General features: G+C 40.6%; 1 protein-coding gene across 2 annotated transcripts; it reads left to right on the top strand.

Moving 5' to 3' along the window:
- The first annotated feature begins 350 nt into the window (after window positions 1-350).
- On the top strand, window positions 351-16180 carry LOC146569000 (uncharacterized). Of its 2 annotated transcripts, XM_085285439.1 has the most exons (4): window positions 351-667; window positions 12973-13111; window positions 13220-14228; window positions 14682-16180. In XM_085285439.1, exons 1-4 carry the CDS (start codon window positions 513-515, stop codon window positions 16043-16045), a joined length of 2667 nt encoding a protein of 888 aa, XP_085141565.1. In that variant the 5' UTR covers window positions 351-512; the 3' UTR covers window positions 16046-16180. The 2 variants fall into 2 exon arrangements, with proteins under 2 accessions (XP_085141565.1, XP_085141564.1); XM_085285438.1 differs by having other exon boundaries at window positions 12973-14228.
- Window positions 16181-22395: the final 6215 nt, after the last annotated feature.

Raw genomic sequence — 22395 nt, 5'->3', positions numbered from 1 at the left:
AAAGGGCTGCAGAACAGACCTGAACCCGGGCCAGCCGCTCTCAGCCATATGGCATATCGTCGGCTACTCAGATCTCTTATCTTGAGCTATATTTAAGCATTTCAAATTATTTCCACCTACAAGATTAAACATCATTAATCCATAACTTTGATTATAATGTTTATTATTCTGTATAATGAGTATGATTGCTTCACGTACTTTAATTATATTTGCCTAAATCTTTAGTACTCTTAATCTATTTCAGTAAGATTGCGGCTTTTACTTAAGTTAAAGTTTAGAGAGAAAAAAGGAGGCTTGAATGTGTAGGAACCTTCGTTTTCTTGTACTGAGTTTCAGGGGGGAACAAAACAAAGATCGGACTCACTGGCATGTAGCTTATGGAGACGATGCCCATCCCTCGGTATGTTTTTTGCGAACCGTGTTGTGTTCTGTGAATTTTGAGGAGCCACAAGCTGACAAATGGAGGATCTCAGCGTTTAATAAACTCACTGGAGCGCGAATCTGAGCCGCCAATGAAGCTAAAACACGAAGATACGGAAGTAAATGTGGAGGGGCTGCCGCAGGAAGGCAGGGTGAACATCGGTGTTACCTTCCCCAGGTGGAAAGCACTGAAGAGGGACAAATGTTTCCAGACTGACGCTGAACTTGCGTGTTTTCTGCTGGACAGGTAACCTCTGCTACCTATGGGGGAAATATCTTAACCCCGTTGGGATACAGATTGTACGTACGATGCTCCAAAAGTTTAAACTCAGACTTGGGGTGTAACAGGTGTAAATGCGTCATGCTGCTTTTCTCGACCGCGGTAAAGTGAGCCGTCATTTGTGAGCCGCGGTCAAGCCAGCCGCCTCGTATCCGCCGCATAAATTTCCTTGCGCTTTTACACCAATCTTTACGGTAGCGCCTTTTCGCTTTATATCCTGATTGAAAGCCTAGACTCGCGCACACGTGCGCGCGCGCGAACAGTCGCACGCACATGCGCGCGCGCGAACAGTCGCACGCACATGCGCGCACACAAATTACAATGAAACAGCCCGATACAGTCAATACAATTATGGAAATGTCAGAAATTCATGAAAAATCATCCTGAGTAGTTGAGGTCCAACTTTCAACAGATTCCTTCTCTGGGACACCTACTGTACCTGTGTGCCAGGTTTCATCCAGATTTACTGTAGAATTCCTCAGAAATTAAAGGGTACTTGTATCCACTGCAGTCAGCCAATACAATATAATTATGTCAATTCTCAAAAATTCATGAAAAATCATCCTGAGTAGTTGAGGTCCAACTTTCAACAGATTCCTTCTCTGGGACACCTACTGTACCTGTGTGCCAGGTTTCAGCCAGATTTACTGTAAAATTCCTCAGAAATTAAAGGAAACTTATTTTCAACGCAATCAGCCAATACAATAGAATTATGTCAATTTTCAAAAATTCATTAAAAATCATCCTGAGTAGATGAGGTACAACTTTCAACACATCCCTCCTCTGGGACACCTACTGTACCTGTGTGCCAGGTTTCATCCAGATTTACTGTAGAATTCCTCAGAAATTAAAGGAAACTTATATTCAATTCAATACAGTCAATACAATAGAATTATGTCAATTTTCAAAAATTCATTAAAAATCATCCTGAGTAGTTGAGGTCCAACTTTCAACACATCCCTCCTCTGGGACACCTACTGTACCTGTGTGCCAAGTTTCATCCAGATTTACTGTAGAATTCCTCAGAAATTAAAGGGTACTTGTATCCAATCTAATACAGTCAATACAATAGAATTATGTCAATTTTCAAAAATTCATTAAAAATCATCCTGAGTAGTTGAGGTACAACTTTCAACACATCCCTCCTCTGGGACACCTACTGTACCTGTGTGCCAAGTTTCATCCAGATTTACTGTAGAATTCCTCAGAAATTAAAGGGTACTTGTATCCACTGCAGTCAGCCAATACAATATAATTATGTCAATTCTCAAAAATTCATGAAAAATCATCCTGAGTAGTTGAGGTCCAACTTTCAACACATCCCTCCTCTGGGACACCTACTGTACCTGTGTGCCAGGTTTCAGCCAGATTTACTGTAAAATTCCTCAGAAATTAAAGGAAACTTATTTTCAACGCAATCAGCCAATACAATAGAATTATGTCAATTTTCAAAAATTCATTAAAAATCATCCTGAGTAGATGAGGTACAACTTTCAACACATCCCTCCTCTGGGACACCTACTGTACCTGTGTGCCAAGTTTCAGCCAGATTTACTGTAATATTCTTCAGAAATTGCAGGGAACTTATGTTCAGTTCAAGAAAGGCTGAAAGACGACCACCACTGAACAAGACACACAAACTGAAACATCAAGACTGGGCCAAGAAATATCTCAAGACTGGTTTTTCTAAGGTTTCATGGACTGATGAAATGAGAGTGAGTCTTGATGGGCCAGATGGATGGGCCCGTGGCTGGATTGGTAAAGGGCAGAGAGCTCCAGTCCGACTCAGACGCCAGCAAGGTGGAGGTGGAGTACTGGTTTGGGCTGGTATCATCAAAGATGAGCTTGTGGGGCCTTTTCGGGTTGAGGATGGAGTCAAGCTCAACTCCCAGTCCTACTGCCAGTTTCTGGAAGACACCTTCTTCAAGCAGTGGTACAGGAAGAAGTCTGCATCCTTCAAGAAAAACATGATTTTCATGCAGGACAATGCTCCATCACACGCGTCCAAGTACTCCACAGCGTGGCTGGCAAGAAAGGGTATAAAAGAAGACAAACTAATGACATGGCCACCTTGTTCACCTGATCTGAACCCCATTGAGAACCTGTGGTCCATCATCAAATGTGAGATTTAAAGGAGGGAAAACAGTACACCTCTCTGAACAGTGTCTGGGAGGCTGTGGTTGCTGCTGCACGCAATGTTGATGGTGAACAGATCAAAACACTGACAGAATCCATGGATGGCAGGCTTTTGAGTGTTCTTGCAAAGAAAGGTGGCTATATTGGGCGCTGATTTGTTTTTGTTTTGTTTTTGAATGTCAGAAATGTATATTTGTGAATGTGGAGATGTTATATTGGTGTCACTGGTAAAAATAAATAATTGAAATGGGTATATATTTGTTTTTTGTTAAGTTGCCTAATAATTATGCACAGTAATAGTCACCTGCACACACAGATATCCCCCTAAAATAACTAAAACTAAAAACAAACTAAAAACTACTTCCAAAAACATTCAGCTTTGATATTAATGAGTTTTTTGGGTTCATTGAGAACATGGTTGTTGTTCAATAATAAAATTATTCCTCAAAAATACAACTTGCCTAATAATTCTGCACTCCCTGTAGGTCTGTTGACAGAGCTCTGTACAGGTCTGCTCGAGCTGACCTGAAAAGGGGTCCCACCTGTCCAGCAACAACACATGGCATGGAATAATAGACATCATAAACCACAGAGGCAGAACTGTGAAAACAGAAAACCTGAGTGTGCAGCTAGCAGAGGAAATAAACAGCTTCTTCGCCCGCTTTGAAACACCACAACAGCAGCATTCATCTGCCTCAGCCCTGCTCCCATCCTCATCCTCACCTGGTTCCTGCACCGCTCCATTCACTGTAACGGAGCACGATGTCAGATGTGTGTTCCTAGCAGTGAACCCCAGGAAGGCGGCCGGTCCAGACGGAATACGTGGTAAAGTGCTAAGACCATGTGCCCACCAGCTCACCCTCATCTCCACCAGAATCTTCAACCTCTCACTGGATGAAGCAGCCATCCCATCCTGTCTAAAATCAGCCACAATCATCCCAGTACCAAAGAAGTCTCCCATCACCAGCCTGAACTATTATTGCCCTGTGGCCCTCACACCGGTAATCATGAAATGCTTTGAGAGACTAGTCCTTCAGCACACCAAGAATTACCTCCCCCCAGAATTCGACCCCCACCAGTTTGCATACCGTGCAAACAGATTCACAGAAGATGCCATCACCCTCCACTCGGTGCTGAGTCACCTAGAACAGCGGCAGAGCTACGCCAGAATGCTCTTTGTGGACTACAGCTCACCCTTCCACCACTCGCCCATTGAGAGCCTACTAACTTACTGCATCACAGTATGGTACGGCAGCTGCACTAAGGTGGATAGAGCCACCCTCCCAGCATGTTTGCAATGAGTAGGAGATGCTCTGTATCTCACTGTACAACTGTATAGTGACAAAGGTATTGGGTTCTTTTCTAAAAATTGCTATAAACAGAGGAACCCAAACTGATGAAAAGTGGCGAATATTTTTTTTCAAATGACTATTTTTAGTGGATGTTTGATATAGAAGCAGAATGACAGAATGTTAAAAGAAGTTACTTTTAGTCGCTCTAAGCTGGGCATTGCGTTCTCTGGCTGTTCAAAGCCATGGAACTTTAGACTTTCCAAGCAAATAATGATGGCCATACTGATGTTCTTTTCAGTACATTTTACTTTATGTTCATTTTCATTTTTATGATGTTTCTATTTTTACATAATTCCTCCCACATAGCAAAATTGGTATGGCCTGGATCTGTCCCACACAATGTGCTTACACATGGCCTGCGTACCGCAAAGAATGACGGCCCCATGGTGGCCCAGATCTGGTTTACCAGAGGTGGCCCACACATGAGCCAGCACAAGGCCAGTTGCAGACACACTGCTGGCCCTGTGCTGGCCCAGAACAGTTTCAGCTCTGGCCCCAGATGTCAGCCTAATGTGTACCTTAGCCATGTAAGCCATGTAATAACAACATGTGCTGGAAGATAATAGTGCAAAAGTAACATGACGAAACTCTGTTCAGACAGTGAATGGACTGATTCTTATACAGCACTTTTTTACTCACCCATATTACTCAAAGTGCTCTATACAACATGTCACATTCACCCAATCAGGCCAAATGTGGCATGCCATCACATAAACAGTGCCATCTTACCATGCCAGAAGTCATCCAGCAGTGCCGGCTTGACACCAGATCCAGGCAAGACCCGTCTGCTATGTGGGATGACTTGTTCTTTTGGCGTTTTAGTTGTGGATTATGTTTGGGCTGTCTCTCTTGCCCTTTCAGTATTGTTTTCTTGTGCTTCTAAGTGTCCCTTTGTTTCTTTTTAGGTTATGTAGTATGGGTTAGAGATATTTTGTATGTTGTTTTTGTTTAATAAATCCGCCTTTTGGATTATTCCCTGATGTGCCTGAGTTCTGTTATTTAGTGTCACTTTGAAAGGACACACATCCAGCATTGACATATAATTGTTCTTTCAATTTTTGATAAACATTACAGTGAATTGAGATGTAACTTGGCCCAGAGGTACGGTAGGACGCCCAGAGTAAGAAAGTGTTGAAAGTTGGACCTCAACTATTATGGATGATTTTTAATGAATTTTTGAAATTTCCATAATTGTAGTGTATTGGCTGTATTGAATTGCATATAAATGTCCTTTAATTTCTGAGTAATTTTACAGTGAATCTGGCTGAAACTTGGCACACAGGTACAGTAGGTGTCCCAGAGGAGGGATGTGTTGAAAGTTGGACCTCAACTACTCAGGATGATTTTTAATGAATTTCTGAAAATTGACATAATTCTATTGTATTGGCTGACTGCAGTGGATACAAGTACCCTTTAATTTCTGAGGAATTCTACAGTAAATCTGGATGAAACTTGGCACACAGGTACAGTAGGTGTCCCAGAGAAGGAATCTGTATTTTAAAAAAGAGTGGACTTCATATTTGAACTATAATGACACTCCCGAAACATCAGCTTCTGTTCTATGGGAAGCAGGGAAAGCTGTGATGAGAGGTAAAATAATTTCTTTCTCATCACATAAAAAGAAAAAAGAAAACAAAAATATTCAGGAATTAGAAAAAAACATCAAATCACTAGAAGAAGCCTACGCGTCCCACCAAGATCAGGAAACATTGAACAAAATACGCAAAACAAAACTAGAATTAAATGAGATAATTGATAAAAAAAACAAAATTCTTAGTACAAAGACTACGCCTACAAAATTATGAACATGGTAATAAATCCGGTCAATTTCTAGCAAACCAGCTAAAAATAAATAAAGAAAAAACAACTATATGTGCTGTTCAAGATTCATCTGGGAACACAATATATGATCCGATACAAATAAACAACATTTTCAGGGATTTCTATAAAACGTTGTATTCACCACAAATAAACCCATCTAAAAAAGAAATTGATCAGTTTTTGGACAACATAACTCTTCCAAAATTATTGGACACTCAAGCAATGGCACTGGATTCACCACTGACACCAGGTGAACTCCAGGAAGCCCTGATAAGTATGCACAATAATAAGGCTCCAGGTCCAGATGGCTTTCCTGCAGAATTCTACAAAGAATTCTGGTCGATTCTAGCACCAGTTTTCTACAGAACGTTGTTGGAAATTAAAGAAAAGGGCAGACTTCCATCAAATATGAATTCTGCAAACATTAATCTCCTGCTAAAACCAGGCAAAGACCCTGTATATCCCTCAAGCTATCGTCCAATATCCCTTATAAATGTAGACCTTAAAATAATCTGCAAAGCTCTCTCAAAGAGACTGGAGAAAATAACCCCCCTCTTAATTCATCCTGACCAAACTGGTTTCATAAAAGGTAGGCACTCATCAACAAATACACGTAGATTACTTAATTTGATAGACTACTCATACAGTAAAAACCTAGAAACTACAATATTCACTTTAGACGCAGAAAAAGCATTTGACAGAGTTAACTGGAAATTTCTATTTGCAACTTTACACAAATTTGGTTTTGGATCCTCTTTCATAAACTGGTTAAAAATATTATATAATTCCCCAACAGCTTGTGTTAGAACAAATGACCAGACATCCTCCAGCTTCTGTCTCTTGAGGGGCACCAGGCAGGGATGCCCACTCTCCCCTTCACTATTTGCAATTTTTATTGAACCACTAGCAGCAGCAATTAGACAGAATTCAGTAATTAAGGGCATAAAATGCAAGAACGTGGAACATAAAATCAGCCTTTATGCGGATGATGTGTTACTCTTTCTCCAAAATTCACAAACCAATATCTCTGGGGTGATTGAATTGATAAACTCTTTTGCAAGAATATCAGATTACTCAATTAACTGGTCAAAATCTACAGTCCTACCGATTAATTGCTCCTTCCATAATTCCTCTTCTACACCACTGCAATCGGGAAATATAAAATATTTAGGTATTAATGTTTCTCCCAAGCTTGCAGATCTAACTAAATTAAACCATATCCCACTTTTAAAGAAGGTAGAAGATGATCTGGCTAGATGGAAATGTCTACCCATATCACTCATGGGAAGGGTTGCCGCTATAAAAATGATGGTCTTACCAAAAATAAATTATTTATTCTCAATGATCCCAACTAAACCGCCACAAGATTGGTTCAGATCTCTAGATTCATGTATGTCCAAATTCCTTTGGAAAAATAAACCCCCACGTATAAGCTTAAAAACACTACAAAAGACCAAGGATAAAGGAGGACTAGAACTGCCTAACTTTCAGCACTACTTCTTAGCCAACAGGCTTCAGTTTATCTCAGGATGGCTAAAACACACCCTCTTAGATGAACCTTGGCTAGATGTAGAACAAGCACTCTGCAATAATCTAGAGATCTCAGACCTACCATTTATCAGCTCAAACATCCAACGACATGAATGCTTTAAAAGCATCAACATCAGCTCTTCTCTGACAGCATGGTGGGAGTTTCTAAAATTGACGGTGTCTTCATTAATCCCATGCAAACGTACACCTATCTGGAACAACCCTGACATATTACAAAACAATAATATGATAAACTTTTCAGATTGGAGTGATAAAGGAATCAAATATTTAGAACATATACTAGAAGGAACATAATTTATTTCATTTGACGGACTAGTTACACAATATGGGATCAACAAGAAAAGATTTTTAGAATATCAACAAATTAAATCCATAGTAAAAAAGAAATTTAAACCGGGTCAAGTTGAACTACAAACACCACCAAGTGTGGTTCAATTTCTTACTCTTAAACCCCCCAAATTACTATCCAAAATATACAGAATGCTTTCTAAAACAGATGAATCAATATCACTTCCTATTGCAAAATGGGAAGCGGATTTATCAGTTAACTTAGACCTAAACTTCTGGTCTCAGATTTGCTTAAAAACCTTTCATCTAATTAGAAATCCCAGTCTTCCGAGATCAGACGAGGTCGGGTGTGCTCAGGGTGGTATGGCCGTACAATGAGCGGGTGGAGGGAGGTTCGGAGTCTTCTCTCACCCCCGTTCTCTGCGACCTGCTGGAGCAGGGGGGCTAGGACTAGGAGGAGGAGTTGGTCGTCCGACTGCGGTCTGGAGTGTGGAGCCTTCCTGCTGCTGCGGAGTCGGGGCGGTCTGCCTCCCCCCACCGCAGGGAAAAAGGAAACACCACCTGGGTCTGGGTGCAGTTCCCCCCTCCAGGGGCGGGGGCACCTAGACCCGGTTTGTAGAGTACGCTTGGGGAGTGTGATCGTGTGTACAACGTCTCTTTATGTCTGTCTCCACGTTGGTTGAGTGTGGAGTGAGTGCATATGAGAGCATGAGGGTGGGAATGGATGTTTGTATCTGTGTGTGCCTGTATGTCTGTGTCTATATGTCAGGTTGGGTGTCAGGCGCCACCTCTCTGGGGACATCTCAGGCCCTCCAAGGTTTGGAGGCCTATCTCCCCCTACCACCACTTCCCCTGCCAGTGGCGGACCCCCTCAGACATCGGTGCGTTGGTGGTTCTTTGTGTCCGGGGATGGGCGTCCAGGTACACACCGGCTCACTCCTTGGCGGCCGCTTATCGGGGCCTGGAGCCTGGGGCTCGCTCGGGCCACTTCGGAGGTGGGGTGCCCCCGGCCTCTCGGCCTGGGGCTCGGTCACTCAGGCGCAGCTGGCTGCCGGCGGAGCTCACGGGCGCGTCACTGCAACTCCCCCTGGCTTCTGCTCCGCGGCTGCTGAGTGAGCCCTCATCTGGGACTCTCCTCAGCTCTTTCCGGGACAGTGGCGCAGCTGCCCCTCTGTTGGTCTTCCTTGGTCTCTTGTGTTCTGGGGGCCTCTGGATGTCTGGAGTTTTGATCTCCTCCACACCTGCTTCACGCCCTGGAGGACGGGGCTGTGGCCCCCCCACACCCTCTAGCAGATTATTACATGAAGGAACCTTTTAAAAAAACAAAAAACAAGCGCGTCCATGCTCACAGGTGTACACACGGGTGATCACACCCACAAACTACACCCTTTTTGGCTCCTACCTCAAAGCACACTGTGTTCTGTTGATCTTATGTGCTGCACAATAATGTTTAACATTTAGTATTTACTGTCATATTCCCATATATCATTGTGATGTTGTTTATTCTATTACTCTTGTTCTCTTCTGCTTGCTTTCTTTTTTCTTTCTCAGCAGGTGATCCAGGTGATTGATATATGCATTTTTTTTTCTCTGCCCGTTCTGTTGGTTTTTGTCTTTTGCCCTTCTCCCCCGTCCCTCTTCTCAGCTGTTTCTCTTTCCCTCTTTCTTTCTCCCCTTCTTTCCCCCAGTCAAGTCTGTCCCGTATTCAGTAAGTGAAAATAAAATAAACAATAAAAGGTGAATCAAATGGACCATTACGGCAAGGCTGGGATGGTCAGTTTGGTAAAGTAAATCCGTTGGGCATCTTTCTTTGCCTTTTCATCTGATGGCAAAAGAGCCAAACGGGACAGGCCAAAAAAAAAAAAAAAAAATTATAGATTTTACAATTATTGACTGCTGTCTTGTAACCACCTTGATAAAACAGAATGATTGCCTCATTAATGATTGAAAATTGTTCCTCTAAAGAGTGAAACAGTTAACAATTCTGCATATTTGCCACAGACCTTACTAATGTTATATCTCTTTGCTGATAGAGTCTGTTTTTCAGTGAATGGCTGTAGTTTGTTTTGTTTTTTTCCAACAGCCTTCCCTACGCAAAGATTCCACTCCTCTAACGTGTCTTGGAAACTTCAAACCATTCGCCTCGGGAGGATGAATTCATGTGAACTGATTAATGTTAAAAAATAAATAAATAATAAAAGAAAAAAAAAAAAAAAAAAAGGATGATTTTTAATGAATTTTTGAAAATTGACATAATTCTATTGTATTGATGGTATTGAATTGAATATAAGTTTCCTTTAATTTCTGAGGAATTCTACAGTAAATCTGGATGAAACTTGGCACACAGGTACAGTAGGTGTCCCAGAGGAGGGATCTGTTGAAAGTTGGACCTCAACTACTCAGGATGATTTTTAATGAATTTTTGAAAATTGACATAATTCTATTGTATTGGCTGATTGCGTTGAATATACGTTTCCTTTAATTTCTGAGGAATTCTACAGTAAATCTGGATGAAACTTGGCACACAGGTACAGTAGGTGTCCCAGAGAAGGAATCTGTTGAAAGTTGGACCTCAACTACTCAGGATGATTTTTCATGAATTTTTGAAAATTGACATTATTATATTGTATTGGCTGACTGCAGTGGATACAAGTACCCTTTAATTTCTGAGGAATTCTACAGTAAATCTGGATGAAACTTGGCACACAGGTACAGTAGGTGTCCCGGAGGAGGGATTTGTTGAAAGTTGGACCTCAACTACTCAGGATGATTTTTAATGAATTTCTGAAAATTGACATAATTATATTGTATTGGCTGACTGCAGTGGATACAAGTACCCTTTAATTTCTGAGGAATTCTACAGTAAATCTGGCTGAAACCTGGCACACAGGTACAGTAGGTGTTCCGGAGGAGGAATGTGTTGAAAGTTGGACCTCAACTACTCAGGATGACTTTTAATGAATTTCTGACATTTCCATAATTGTATTGACTGTATCGGGCTGTTTCATTGTAATTTGTGTGCGCGCATGTGCGTGCGACTGTTCGCGCGCGCGCACGTGTGCGCGGGTATAGGCTTTCAATCGGCACATAAAGCGTAAAGGCGCTACCGTAAAGACTGGTGTAAAAGCGCAAGGAAATTTATGCGGCGGATACGAGGCGGCTGGCTTGACCGCGGCTCACAAATGACGGCTCACTTTACCGCGGTTTTTCTCGGGTATATGTATCAGTGTGAGGTGAAGTGACTCTGGTATAAAGGGCAGATTGGAGCCAGTTTTTAACTCTGAAGATTTTGTGCTCAGCCTGTTCAGCATCAGCTGCGACAATAACTTTCATATGAAGGACTGATTGGGGCCAGTTTTCAGCTCAGGAGGTTTATAGACAAACATGTTGGGAGTCCAAAAGCAGCATAATTTCATTTAGCAGGAAAGTAGGGTTTAAGTGTTTTGGGTTCTTGTTCATAACTAAAAGCAAAGTGGAGTGGGAGAAAGATAGGTAGATGCCTTAACCCAGACCTTCCCAAAGTGTGTGTGTGTGTGGGGGGGGGATGCAGAGCCATGGCAGGGATGCATGCATCGCAGTATGAAAGGGGGGGGGGGACAAAACGCTTGCACACTGCTAGCACGGGGCGCCTACAGGAATGCAAAGCAAGAGATGAAGCTGAATATGTTTCCAAAACAACTTCATTCTAAGCCAAAGACTAGAAAATATGGTTAAGCAAATCTTCCCTTTGGTTTCACCTGCACAAGTGCCGAGGTAGGTCTCCCTGCAGAATTGGTTTTCCCTTTGTCAGGAGCAGCTCTGGGCTCTTCAAATCACGGACAAACAGTATCCCACATTCTTGATTTTTATTTCACAAACACTTGTTGTAATGGCTAACTACTGGTGACATTTTGGAGATGACAGTTCTTTATACAGTAAAGTTACAGCGGGATACAAATAATATCAGACTGATCCTGCCACGATTTGTTCCCCCGGTTCAAATCACGGACAAACAGTATCCTACAGCTGTTTATGTTTTTAAACCCATTTTGCACAGAGAGGCATTTTTTAAAAATGTATTGATAGCAATGTTGAATATTATTACACAGGAAAAAAACAACTACAGTAAAATAATCACACCGTGATGCCTCTGTCTTTGTAAATGGAGGGACAGTAACTGCGTGTGTATGTAAGCATGTAAAACCTGCAGATAGTCAGATTAACAGTATTTTGTCTCTATCTGCCTTTCTGCGATTCAACTCATGTAAACAATAACGTGGCGCACAGCGTGACGTGAAAAAGGCACATACCTTTGATGTTGTGTGACAAACTCTGTATTCCTCGTCCACACGTAAACGCAAAAAAGGAGTTTTAAAAAATCTCCGTTTTCGGTGATTCACGCCGTTTACGTGTGGACGAAACAGCTGCGTTTTCAAAAGTACCCGTGTAGGCGTGGACGTAGCGTAAAAGAGTTAGTAGTTTATTTTCTTACTACCTGTAGTTTATTGCACATTACTTGTATTTGCTTAATTGTTTACTGCATTTCGTTGCCCTGTACCTGTGCATGTGCAATGACAATAAAGTTGAATTCTATTCTATTCTAATTCTATTCTACTAAATGTTTGAGGTGTGAAATAAACCGCAGTGGAGCAAAATATGGGCGTGTGTGGTTGGAGGATGTGTTTGTGCGTGCGTGTGCATGCGCGCGTGCACTCACGCGGGGGGGCGAACATTTTTCTTGTAAAACAAAGGGGGCCTAGCAAAAAAAGTTTGGGAACCACTGCACTAATAACTTTTTTTCTGTCTTCTTCTCCTTTAGGAAAAAAAAAAAAAGCTTTTCCAAAAACACATTCAGAGTCATGCAAAAAAAAAAAAAGCAATTTCCCCAAAAGATGTTTCATGTTGTATTTTACTGACACAGTCCTGAAGTGACAAAGCACAGATTTCTATATGTGTGGACTTTCCTTCATATCAGACACAAAACTGATGCTGTACATTCACAGTGTGTGTCTTTTTATCTGTCCGTGATTGTTATTTATTCTTGTTTTTTGCACACATGAGTCCACTGTTCCTTTTAGTATAAATCATAATTAAAATAAATGGTATGTGACTTTGAGACATATCCTGTTGTTTTTCTTTATTCAGCTATGAGAGAAGTGCCACACCATCGTCTGCTATGAATGGAAAATTTTCAGATCTTCAGCAGCTGTTGCCAGTTAAAGAAGAGGTTCGCTGGAGTCCCAGTCTGGACCAGCAGGACACAGACCTTCATCACAAAAATGAGGTACGTGAGGGAGAACAGTTTGATGGCCTGGTTGAAGCTGATATCACCAGGTTTCCAATTAGTCCTGTGAAGAGTGAAGATGATGATGAGAAACCTGACTCCTTGCAGCTTCATCAAAGGCCTCTGACCAGCTGCTCAGATAAACAAATGAAAGCAGAAACTGATGGAGAGGACTGTGGAGGACCAGGATCAGCCACTGACCCAAACCCACAACAGAGTCCTGATTCTCTTGAGATGGAAGTCAGCTTTGGTGATGAATTGCATAAACCTGAAATTGAAGACCGTTATGATGGTAGAAAGAAGAGCAGGACACTTGAGTCAGGCAAAAATGAAGATCTGGAATTTAACAGTGCCAACACATCCTTCAACTGCTCTGACTGTGGTAAACATTTCCTTTATAGGCAAACTCTTCAGAGACATGTGACAAGTCATTTGGGAAAAAGGACAAATAAAAAATGTTTTAAAATGAAGCAAAATCCACATTCACAGATGGCGGGCCACAAAGAAGAGAGACTGTTTGATTGTGATGTCTGTGGACATAAATTTAAGAGAGAAGCAAATCTTACAACACACATTAGAGTTCACACAGGTGAGAAACCATTTAGCTGTAACGTTTGTGAAAAAAAATTTAGACATCAGTATAATCTCTATAGACATTTGAAAATCCACACTGGAAAGAAATCATTTAGTTGTGCTGTTTGTAATAAAACATTTTCACAACGGTGGGACCTGAAAAGACACAAGATTGTCCACACAGGAGAGAAACCCTTTAACTGTAGTATGTGTGGCAAAAAATTTACACAGAGGAATCATTTTAAGAGACATATTAGGGTCCACACTGGGGAGAGACTGGTTGGTTGTGATGTCTGTGGTAAAAGATTTAACTGTAAGAGAAACCTAAAGACACACATGAAAGTTCACACAGGAGCAAAACCATACAGCTGTGATATTTGCAATAAAAGATTTTCACAACCAGGAATTTTGAAAAGACACAGGAGCATCCACACAGGAGTTAAGAGCCTTCGACCAGATGAACCAAGACGTCTTGGTTTGATGGCACTCGTGACACAATCAGCTGCTTCAGAACTGGTGCAGACACAAGTCTTGAACAGAGTAGGTAAGTGAAGCACATTCAATTGCATTTGTTGTAGCGTATTAACATATAACTCGTATGGGCTATCAAAACGCATTATTTTCACAATAGTGTATAGCAGGTAATTGTGCTTTCTTCCAAAGCATTAGGGATTTTCTGATAGTGGGGATTTACTCCAAAAATACACTGTCTGCAGCTGCATGACATTCTGGCTCTGACACGGCCAGGATGATGCTTCTCGTTCCAACAGATGTGTTTCACAAATATCCCAGAACTGACACACTGTTCCATTTGCTTAAAATAGACTTCTTTTTTTTTTCTAACTGAAGCCATGTCAAGCTGTACAGATCAGTTGGGGAGGACAGGCAAATAGCCAGATGAGTGACAGGGAGAATGCAGTAAATATTGAAAATAAAACAACCGACACATGCTAAATACTCCAGTCTATGGACATTTGTGTTTCTGGGTTCCCTGCAGATGGTCAGCAGACGTTCCTGATTAAAGAGGAGTTTCCCTTGAGCCCCTTTGTGGACCAGCAGGACTCAGACCTCTACCAGATAAAGGCAGAACAGAAGGAACTCTTCACCTGTCGTGAGGGAGAGTACTTTAATGGGCTGCAGGAAACTGATATTACCAGGTTTCCAGTCACTGCAATTCGAGTGAAAAGTGAAGATGATGAAGAGAAACCTTACTGCTCGCAACTTAATCAAGACAACAATGATTCCGAGCCTCCAAGCAGCTGCTCAGACAAACAAATAAAGTCAGAAACTGATGGAGGGCACTGTGGAGAGCCAGACCCTGACAAAAACCAGTCTGGTCATTTAAAACAAAATACTGATGGAAAAGTTTCTGACTCTTGTGAAACTGAAGTCAGTATTGATGATGATGATGATGATGATGATTGGCAGGAGCCTTTGACAGACTCTGGACCAGAAACTGAAGTCAGTAGCAATGGTGGGAAGGACAGCAAGGCTCTTGATTCAGGTTTAAAGTGTAAACGGTCTCTTCAGAAACATGTTATCAGTAGTTCAGGGAGAAGGTCTTCATGCTGTTTAGCTAATAAGAAATGCTTAAAAGTGAACCGAACTGATTTAGAAGGAATCCAAACAGAAGATAAACCATTTGGCTGTGATACTTGTGGACAAAGATTTAATCAAAACGCACATCTAAAGACCCACATGAGAATCCACACAGGAGAGAAACCATTTCGCTGTAACATTTGTGAAAAAATATTTAGACATCAATACAACCTTAACAGACACATGAGAGTCCACACGGGAGATAAACCATTTAGCTGTGGTGTTTGTGGACAAAAATTTAACCGTAACACAAATCTTAAGACGCATATGCGGATTCACACGGGGGAGAAACCATTTGGTTGTGGTCTTTGCAGTAAAAGATTTTCACAGCCTGGGGATCTGAAAAGACATATGAGTGTCCACACAGGTGAGAAACCATTCAAATGTAGCATTTGTAGTAAAAGATTTACGCAGAGGATTCATTACAAAACTCACATGAGCGTTCACACAGGAGAAAGACCATTTGGTTGTGACTTGTGTGGCAAAACATTTAACAGAGAAGGAAATCTGAAAATCCACAAAAGAGTCCACACAGGGGAGAAACCTTTTGGTTGTGATATTTGTGGACAAAAATTTAACCAAAGCACAAATCTGAAGACACACATGAGAGTCCACTCTGGAGAAAAACCTTTCCACTGTAGCATTTGTGGAGAAAGATTCACGCGAGAGGGAAGTCTGAGGAGACACATGAGACGCCAGGGAATGAACCATTTGATTGTGGTGAAAAGTTTACATGACAGTAATCATAATGTAATTAAATGAATATTTTTTTAATATATGTTGACAAAACATATATAATGCAATGGTGGTTTTTCAGTATTTCTAATTATGTTATTTATTATAAATCTGTAAATTATATAATACTAAACAATAAAACTGGGGGGAGAACTGGTCTGACAGTGCTTCCTTTTTTGTGGTTTCTACATTTCAAAAAAATGATTCATGTGTGCTGCTTGCAGGTTCTTGGACTTATGGCACTTCAAATTAATTTTAGTGTTAAAAAGGAAATGGAAGAAAGACTGGGACCTTTTCGTCATTGTTGCATGACAGAAATGCTTTCAGCAATTAAAATTTTATGATTTATCACACAAAGTAACCAGGTAAAGGTGCCGTTAGAAGGGTACGTTCTTTTTGCCAGAAACCTTTCCTGCAGCTTCCTTCAGTGCTAACATGTTATAGATTCAGTTGACTTTATATTCATATATTTTCAGTTTTCTAGGTTCAAGTTCCTAACCCTAAACCACAGGGGGAAGTTTGTTGGCTACAGAATCAGTTAGGTTTAGGAAAAAAAATAATGATTTGGGCTCAAATAAATTTTAGGGCTTTTTTGTGTCTGAAATTCTAAAAAGGCATTTTCTTTTTCAAATGTGTTTTGAGTGGCCAAATAGGCTAACAGATTTTGAATAGAGCCTCCGTAGTACTCTTCATAACATTTCAGCTGCTGCTCTACAAAAATAATTTTTACATTTCTAAGTAAAATTAAAAAGACTACAGTGAATAAAGTCTCTGATGTATCCACAGGTCAGCCTGTGTGAAAAGACAGGGCTTATGTAAGTTAAAGCACTGATTATTGAACAGTCTGTGCTTTTGCGACTATAGTTTTAGAACAGACAACAGGCATCTACATCAGTTCATATGATTCAGCCCTAAATATATGCTTTATCAAAAAGGAAGTTTGGAGACTAATCTTAAAAATAGAGATGGATATTGGTTCCAAAGAGGAGGGGCCTGAAAACTGAAGGCTCTGCCTCCCATTCTACATTTAAATACTTTTAAATGGTGTGAGTGTGAAGTACTCTAATAGGGTGATATGGTACTATAAGAAAATGAGATGGGGCCTGATTATTTGAGACCTTGTATGTGAGAAGCAGAATTTTGAATTCTGGATGTAACAGGGAGCCAATACAGGAGAAATCTGCTCTCTCTTTCTAGTCCCTGTCAGGACTCTTGCTGCAGCATTTTGGATTAACTGAAGGCTTTTCAGGGAGTTTTTAGGACATCCTGATAATAATGATTTACAGTAGTCCAGCCTAGAAGTAATAAATCCATGAACTAGTTTTTCAGTATCACTCAAACACAGGATATTTTTAATTTTAGAGATATTGCACAAATTGAACAAAGCAGTCTTACATATTTTTGTAATATGTGCATTGAAGGACATGTCCTGGTGAACAATGACTCCAAGGTTCCTCACAGCGTTACTGGAGGCCAAGGTAATGCCATCCAGAGTAAGAATCTGGTTAGATACCATATTTCTAAGATTTTCAGGGCCGAGTACAATAACCTCAGTTTGATCTGAATTTAAAAGCAGAAAGTTAGCGGCCATCCAGGTCTTTATGTCTTTAAGACATTCCTGCAGTTTAATTAATTGCTGTGTGTTATCTGGCTTCATGAATAGATACATTTGGGTGCTATTCCTTCTGATGATACTGCCTAAGTCAGGGGTCTCGAACTCCAGTCCTCGAGGGCCGGTGTCGTGAAGGCGACTGTTGTTGTGATTTGGCGCTGTATGAACAATAGATGCACTAGAGGGGAAACAGCGGCACTGCCTCCAAAGCTGGAATGTTTTTACAGGGGGAAGTCATTCTTGTTTTTTTCCTCTACATCTTTTCTGACTGTCTTGAAACTTTTTCATGTGTCCCTGTTGCAACACACCTGAATACAATTAGTAAGACTCTATAGAACTTGACTGAATGCTGAGGTTGCTATTCAGCCAGAGAGATACTCCCATACAGCTTATGACAAAATTTAATCCGAAGTGATTGATGGCCCTAATCATGACCTTTTGACCTCCCCCCCTCCCCCCGGAAGTGTGTAATGAGCATGACGAATTGCATCCGGAGAAGGGGGGGTGAACCCCGGAAGCGCGCCATCTGTCGCTAAGCGTGTCGAATTGCATCCTGAGAAGGGAGGGGGGAAACCTCCGGAAGCGCGCCATCTGTTGTTGGGAAAAAAAAAGTTTTTAGAGGGAGGGACTGCAGCAGGGGAGGGAATAAAAGCAGAGAGGAGGAGTCCGTCACAATTTCTAAGTCACAGACACACAAGATGGAACCTTTCATTCTAACCCCCAACAGCGCTCCTGTTTACTTGGACGGGGAAGAGATCTGCTCTCCCAAAGAAGAAGGCTTTGAATATGACATATTCAAATACAGCATATTTACTATGGAAGGCCTCGATCCGGACCTTATGACACTTCCGGAAATACTCCGGAAGTGTCTAGTCATTTTCAGACCTGATGCGTCATGTTCCATAAACATGAGGGGAGGGGTATGGTTCCTGAAGCACAGCGGTGATGCAGCAGCTGATTCTGTGCTGTATAGAGAGACAGAGCGGCAGTTAGTTTTCCGCAAACTCATAGTTTGAATTCTGTTTCGATATTATGACAATTTTCTCTGTTTTTTTACAATAGCGGGTGTAATTTTACTTTCTTAAGCTGCACCGGCGTTTGTAATGGGAATAAAGAGTGACTTCCTGTAGAGATTTCAATAGTATTTTATTTTCCTATAATACAGACGCAGTAAAAAAACCTTTAAGATACACCATAGCTTGTGATGAAAAGAAGAACTTTCTATCCGCTTGTAACCTACAGGCTGCCTACCCTATATGTGTAAAAAACGAATAAATATTCCTTAGTGAATACTACTTTTCCTTTTGAGAGACTGAAAAACAAACCATAATTGCCGTGACAGGCGATCTTGTTTCACACACACACACACACACACACACACACACACACACACACACACACACACACACACACCGCGGGTCAAGGAGGAGTGAGACGGCGGAAGAGTTTTTTTCTTCATTACTTTTACAATGGGTTTTCTCAATAGATAGAAAATGATGACGCTGAGGAGTCAACAGCCGATATTATCATTGCTTGTAACCCGGTAAATAATTTCGTACATCTCCCCATAAAACAAGTCTTAGTGGAAAAAAGCTCATATTCGAATAAGTTTATTCCCCTCTGTGGGAAAGAGTTTTTTTCTCAGAGTCAACCATGAGGCGAGTTTTGTCAACAGCAAGAACAACTGTTGCCCATAAAGTAAAACAAATATCCGCCTCTAAGTCGTATTTTACCGTTGCAGAATGTGGAAAACAGACAGCCCACACAGGAGGCACCATAGTTAAAATATTTAAATTTCAACTAAATTTGTAGTAATGATCGGATTTCCTCACTTATCTACACCACACTCCTTGTCCTTGATTTCTTATCGTTTCTTATCGTTCCTCTGTCCCTTAATAGAAACCACATATATAGAAACTATCCTCCCTTTCAGTTGTCTTTTGCACTTCCATATCGCAAAGCAGTTACTGTAGGTTATTTTCTGCTTATGCATTAATGTAATTAATTAACTTATTTATCCTTAAGTAAGGTAATGACTTGAGTTCTAATGCTTTTTGTCTCTTGAGTTAGCTGTCAATGTGGGATTTTTTTCCCCTTTTGTCCAGTTAAAGCTGCCTTTCATTCTTCAACACAGCTTAAACTCTAATAGGTAAGCTTTCTTGTAATTTCTTAGTTCTGCAGGCTTCTTGAAAGACATCCGAGACTCTTCTTTGGATGCTGGCTGCCTTTTGTTTTGTTTTCTGTCAAGATGATCCCACACTGCTTCGATTATCTTGAGGTTCGAACCCTGGAGAGATCAATCCATGACTGATGCGTTGTTTCATCCAGGCATACTTTGACTACATTGGCAGTATGTTTGCGATCATTGTCGTACTGAAAAATGAAGTTGAAGCCAATCAGACACTACGTGGTATTACATGGTCGATCAAAATCTGGTGGAACTTTTCTACATTCATAATTTGATTAATTTGGATAAGAGCTCCAACAACACTGGCTGAAACCCAGCCTCAAAGCACGGTAGAGTATCCACGCTGTGTTAAAGACGGCTATAGACATTCACTGTTGTATCTCTCTTCGGACCTCTTCCATGCATATTTCAAATTTGGATTCATTACTCCATAAGACATATTACAGCTGATTTCTTTTTCCAGTCAATTTCTTGTGTAATTTGGCACACCTCAGCCTTATTTTTCTCTGTTCTCCTTCCTTAAGAATGGCTTATTAACAGCCACCCTTCCAACTCAGATAACTTTTGATGAGGTTTCATGAAATGTTTACAGCACTTGAGTTACTCGCCACGGCCATCCTAAATGCTAAAAACACTAAACTTTAATTCTAAATTACGTAATTAACGTTAACCAGAAAAAACAAGCCAAAGTCGAAATGTTGCTGAGCTGACCTGTGGTATGCTATGTCTTCTAAAGCACGTATAATGTAAACAGAACTGGTCTTTGCACAGAAGCCTGTGGAGCTTCATAATTAACCTCAGTGTGTGAAGAGGACTCTCCATTTAATAATAGCTGTAATAAAATGTTCTGGCCGACGGTGTTAAACGCTGCACTTGGGTCTAGCAGGGAAGATTTCAACTTTTCAATATGAATGAAGGCTGAAAACTGATTAGATTAATGTCTGATGATCTTTTCCGTGCTTCTTCAAGTTTGTAACACCAAACATATTAAAGGATGATGTAAGGCTCACAGGAAGAGTTTAATTAGACACACATTTACTATTTTTCTTTATACTCTTTCTTTCTTGACATGTTTAATATGATTACTATCAGAGGAGAAAATGAACCTTGTGTAGTCTAAAAACTTTTGTTGTTGAACTCTGACGGACGTGTCTTTTAATCTTGTCAACAAATCCTTAATCATCTAAATCTGCCATTTATCATCTTGTAAAATGTTCCCTCTGCTTCTGTTGCACATCTCCCCCCGACACTCTCTGCTTCACCTGTCCTGTGCAGGTGGTTCAACCCCTGCCTGCCTCCTTAAACTGGGGTGTTTAAATCTCTTTACCTCTGTTGTGAACTTCACACAAAGTTTGTGGTAACAAAATCAAACTGACGAGGATCTCGTTTGAAAAACACACACACTCACGAGACAAAATAAAAACAGACTGCTCAAAGCAAAAGCAGAGCCCTCACAGCTGGTAGTACAAACACAGTGACAACATGCGTATTAGATACCCTCAGTGCCAAAAGCATAAATATGAAAAAAATGTGATCACCAAGAATATCCTAAAAATGGCATTGAGGTGCGTGTTACAGTAAAGAAAAAAAAAAAGTAGCCAAATTTTCATCGGAAAATGTTGAATTTTAGTAAAAACAATGCTCTGTAGTGTGATACTGTCGTTACAGACAAAGCAGATGTTTAAAGCCTTTGGACGCACATTTGAAACGCACTCATTCTCCTTATCAGCTGGAAACATTAAAGCCGTAAAATGACTTTTTCAAACGGATAAAAACTATTGAACAGCAGCAATGTTGAGCCTGTTCCAAAATTTGAATGTACATGTGTTGAAGGTGCGGGTCTTGTTGAATTATTAAACATACTTTCTTTAATTTTTCGAGCCACAAAAACAACAACTTTTAATTTTCTTCTGCTTGAGTATCGGCCTCGGGTAGCTCTACTTATCATTGCTCAGTCAGTTGTCTGTTTGTGCTACTTTTTTTCAAGGAGCAGTGGATTATTGGTAAGGGTGACTTTATGTGTTTAGTTACTTAAGTGGAAGTACTGTGGAAAGTTTTACCTTACATACATAGATCTACCAGTACAGCTTCTGAGGTATCTGTTTACAAAATGTTATAATCTATTCAAAGGTTCTTTGCAATTTTACATTGATAAACATTATCCTTAACACATTTGGCCCACATAAAGTACTATGGCCATCACACGGTCATTTAGAATTGTTTAAATAACTCGTGTCTTAAGTCCTTCCATCAAACAGAAAATTTAAAAAAAAAAAAAAACATGGTTCACTTTTACATCACAAAATGTTAGAAATATAAGCCGTTCATAACAACCTGAAAGGCTGGGAGTTTAAAATGCAAACCGATGGAAGCAGAAGTAGAAGACTATAATGTCTCAGAGCACACGGTGTCTATTAATGTGTAGACATGTATAAATAAGAGCTTAATAAAGATGCTTAATTTCTTAAGAAATAAACAGGTGGAGTGATCTTTATCAAAAGTGGATGTTGCATCTGTGGCTAAACCACTGTACCCAAAAAAACTTTAAAAATCTACTGTGTGTGAGGCTGTGTAAGT

Source organism: Mchenga conophoros, linkage group LG8, assembly GCF_057382185.1.
Source record: "Mchenga conophoros isolate Kocher_MC1m ecotype Shallow Benthic linkage group LG8, M_conophoros_male_GT1.1, whole genome shotgun sequence".
NCBI classification, from domain to species: Eukaryota; Metazoa; Chordata; class Actinopteri; order Cichliformes; family Cichlidae; genus Mchenga; species Mchenga conophoros.
The sequence above is the reverse complement of the archived record's forward strand: the minus strand, read 5'-3'. Positions and strand labels throughout refer to the sequence as shown.

What these genes read in the sequence shown, in the direction of transcription:
- LOC146569000 (XM_085285438.1), top strand. Translation starts at nt 513, where the DNA reads ATGAAGCTAAAACACGAAGATACGGAAGTAAATGTGGAGGGGCTGCCG. An exon ending in GCGTGTTTTCTGCTGGACAG is followed by an intron (nt 668 to 12,972) that starts GTAACCTCTGCT and finishes TTCTTTATTCAG; the next exon opens with CTATGAGAGAAGTGCCACAC. An exon ending in ACAAGTCTTGAACAGAGTAG is followed by an intron (nt 14,229 to 14,681) that starts GTAAGTGAAGCA and finishes GGTTCCCTGCAG; the next exon opens with ATGGTCAGCAGACGTTCCTG.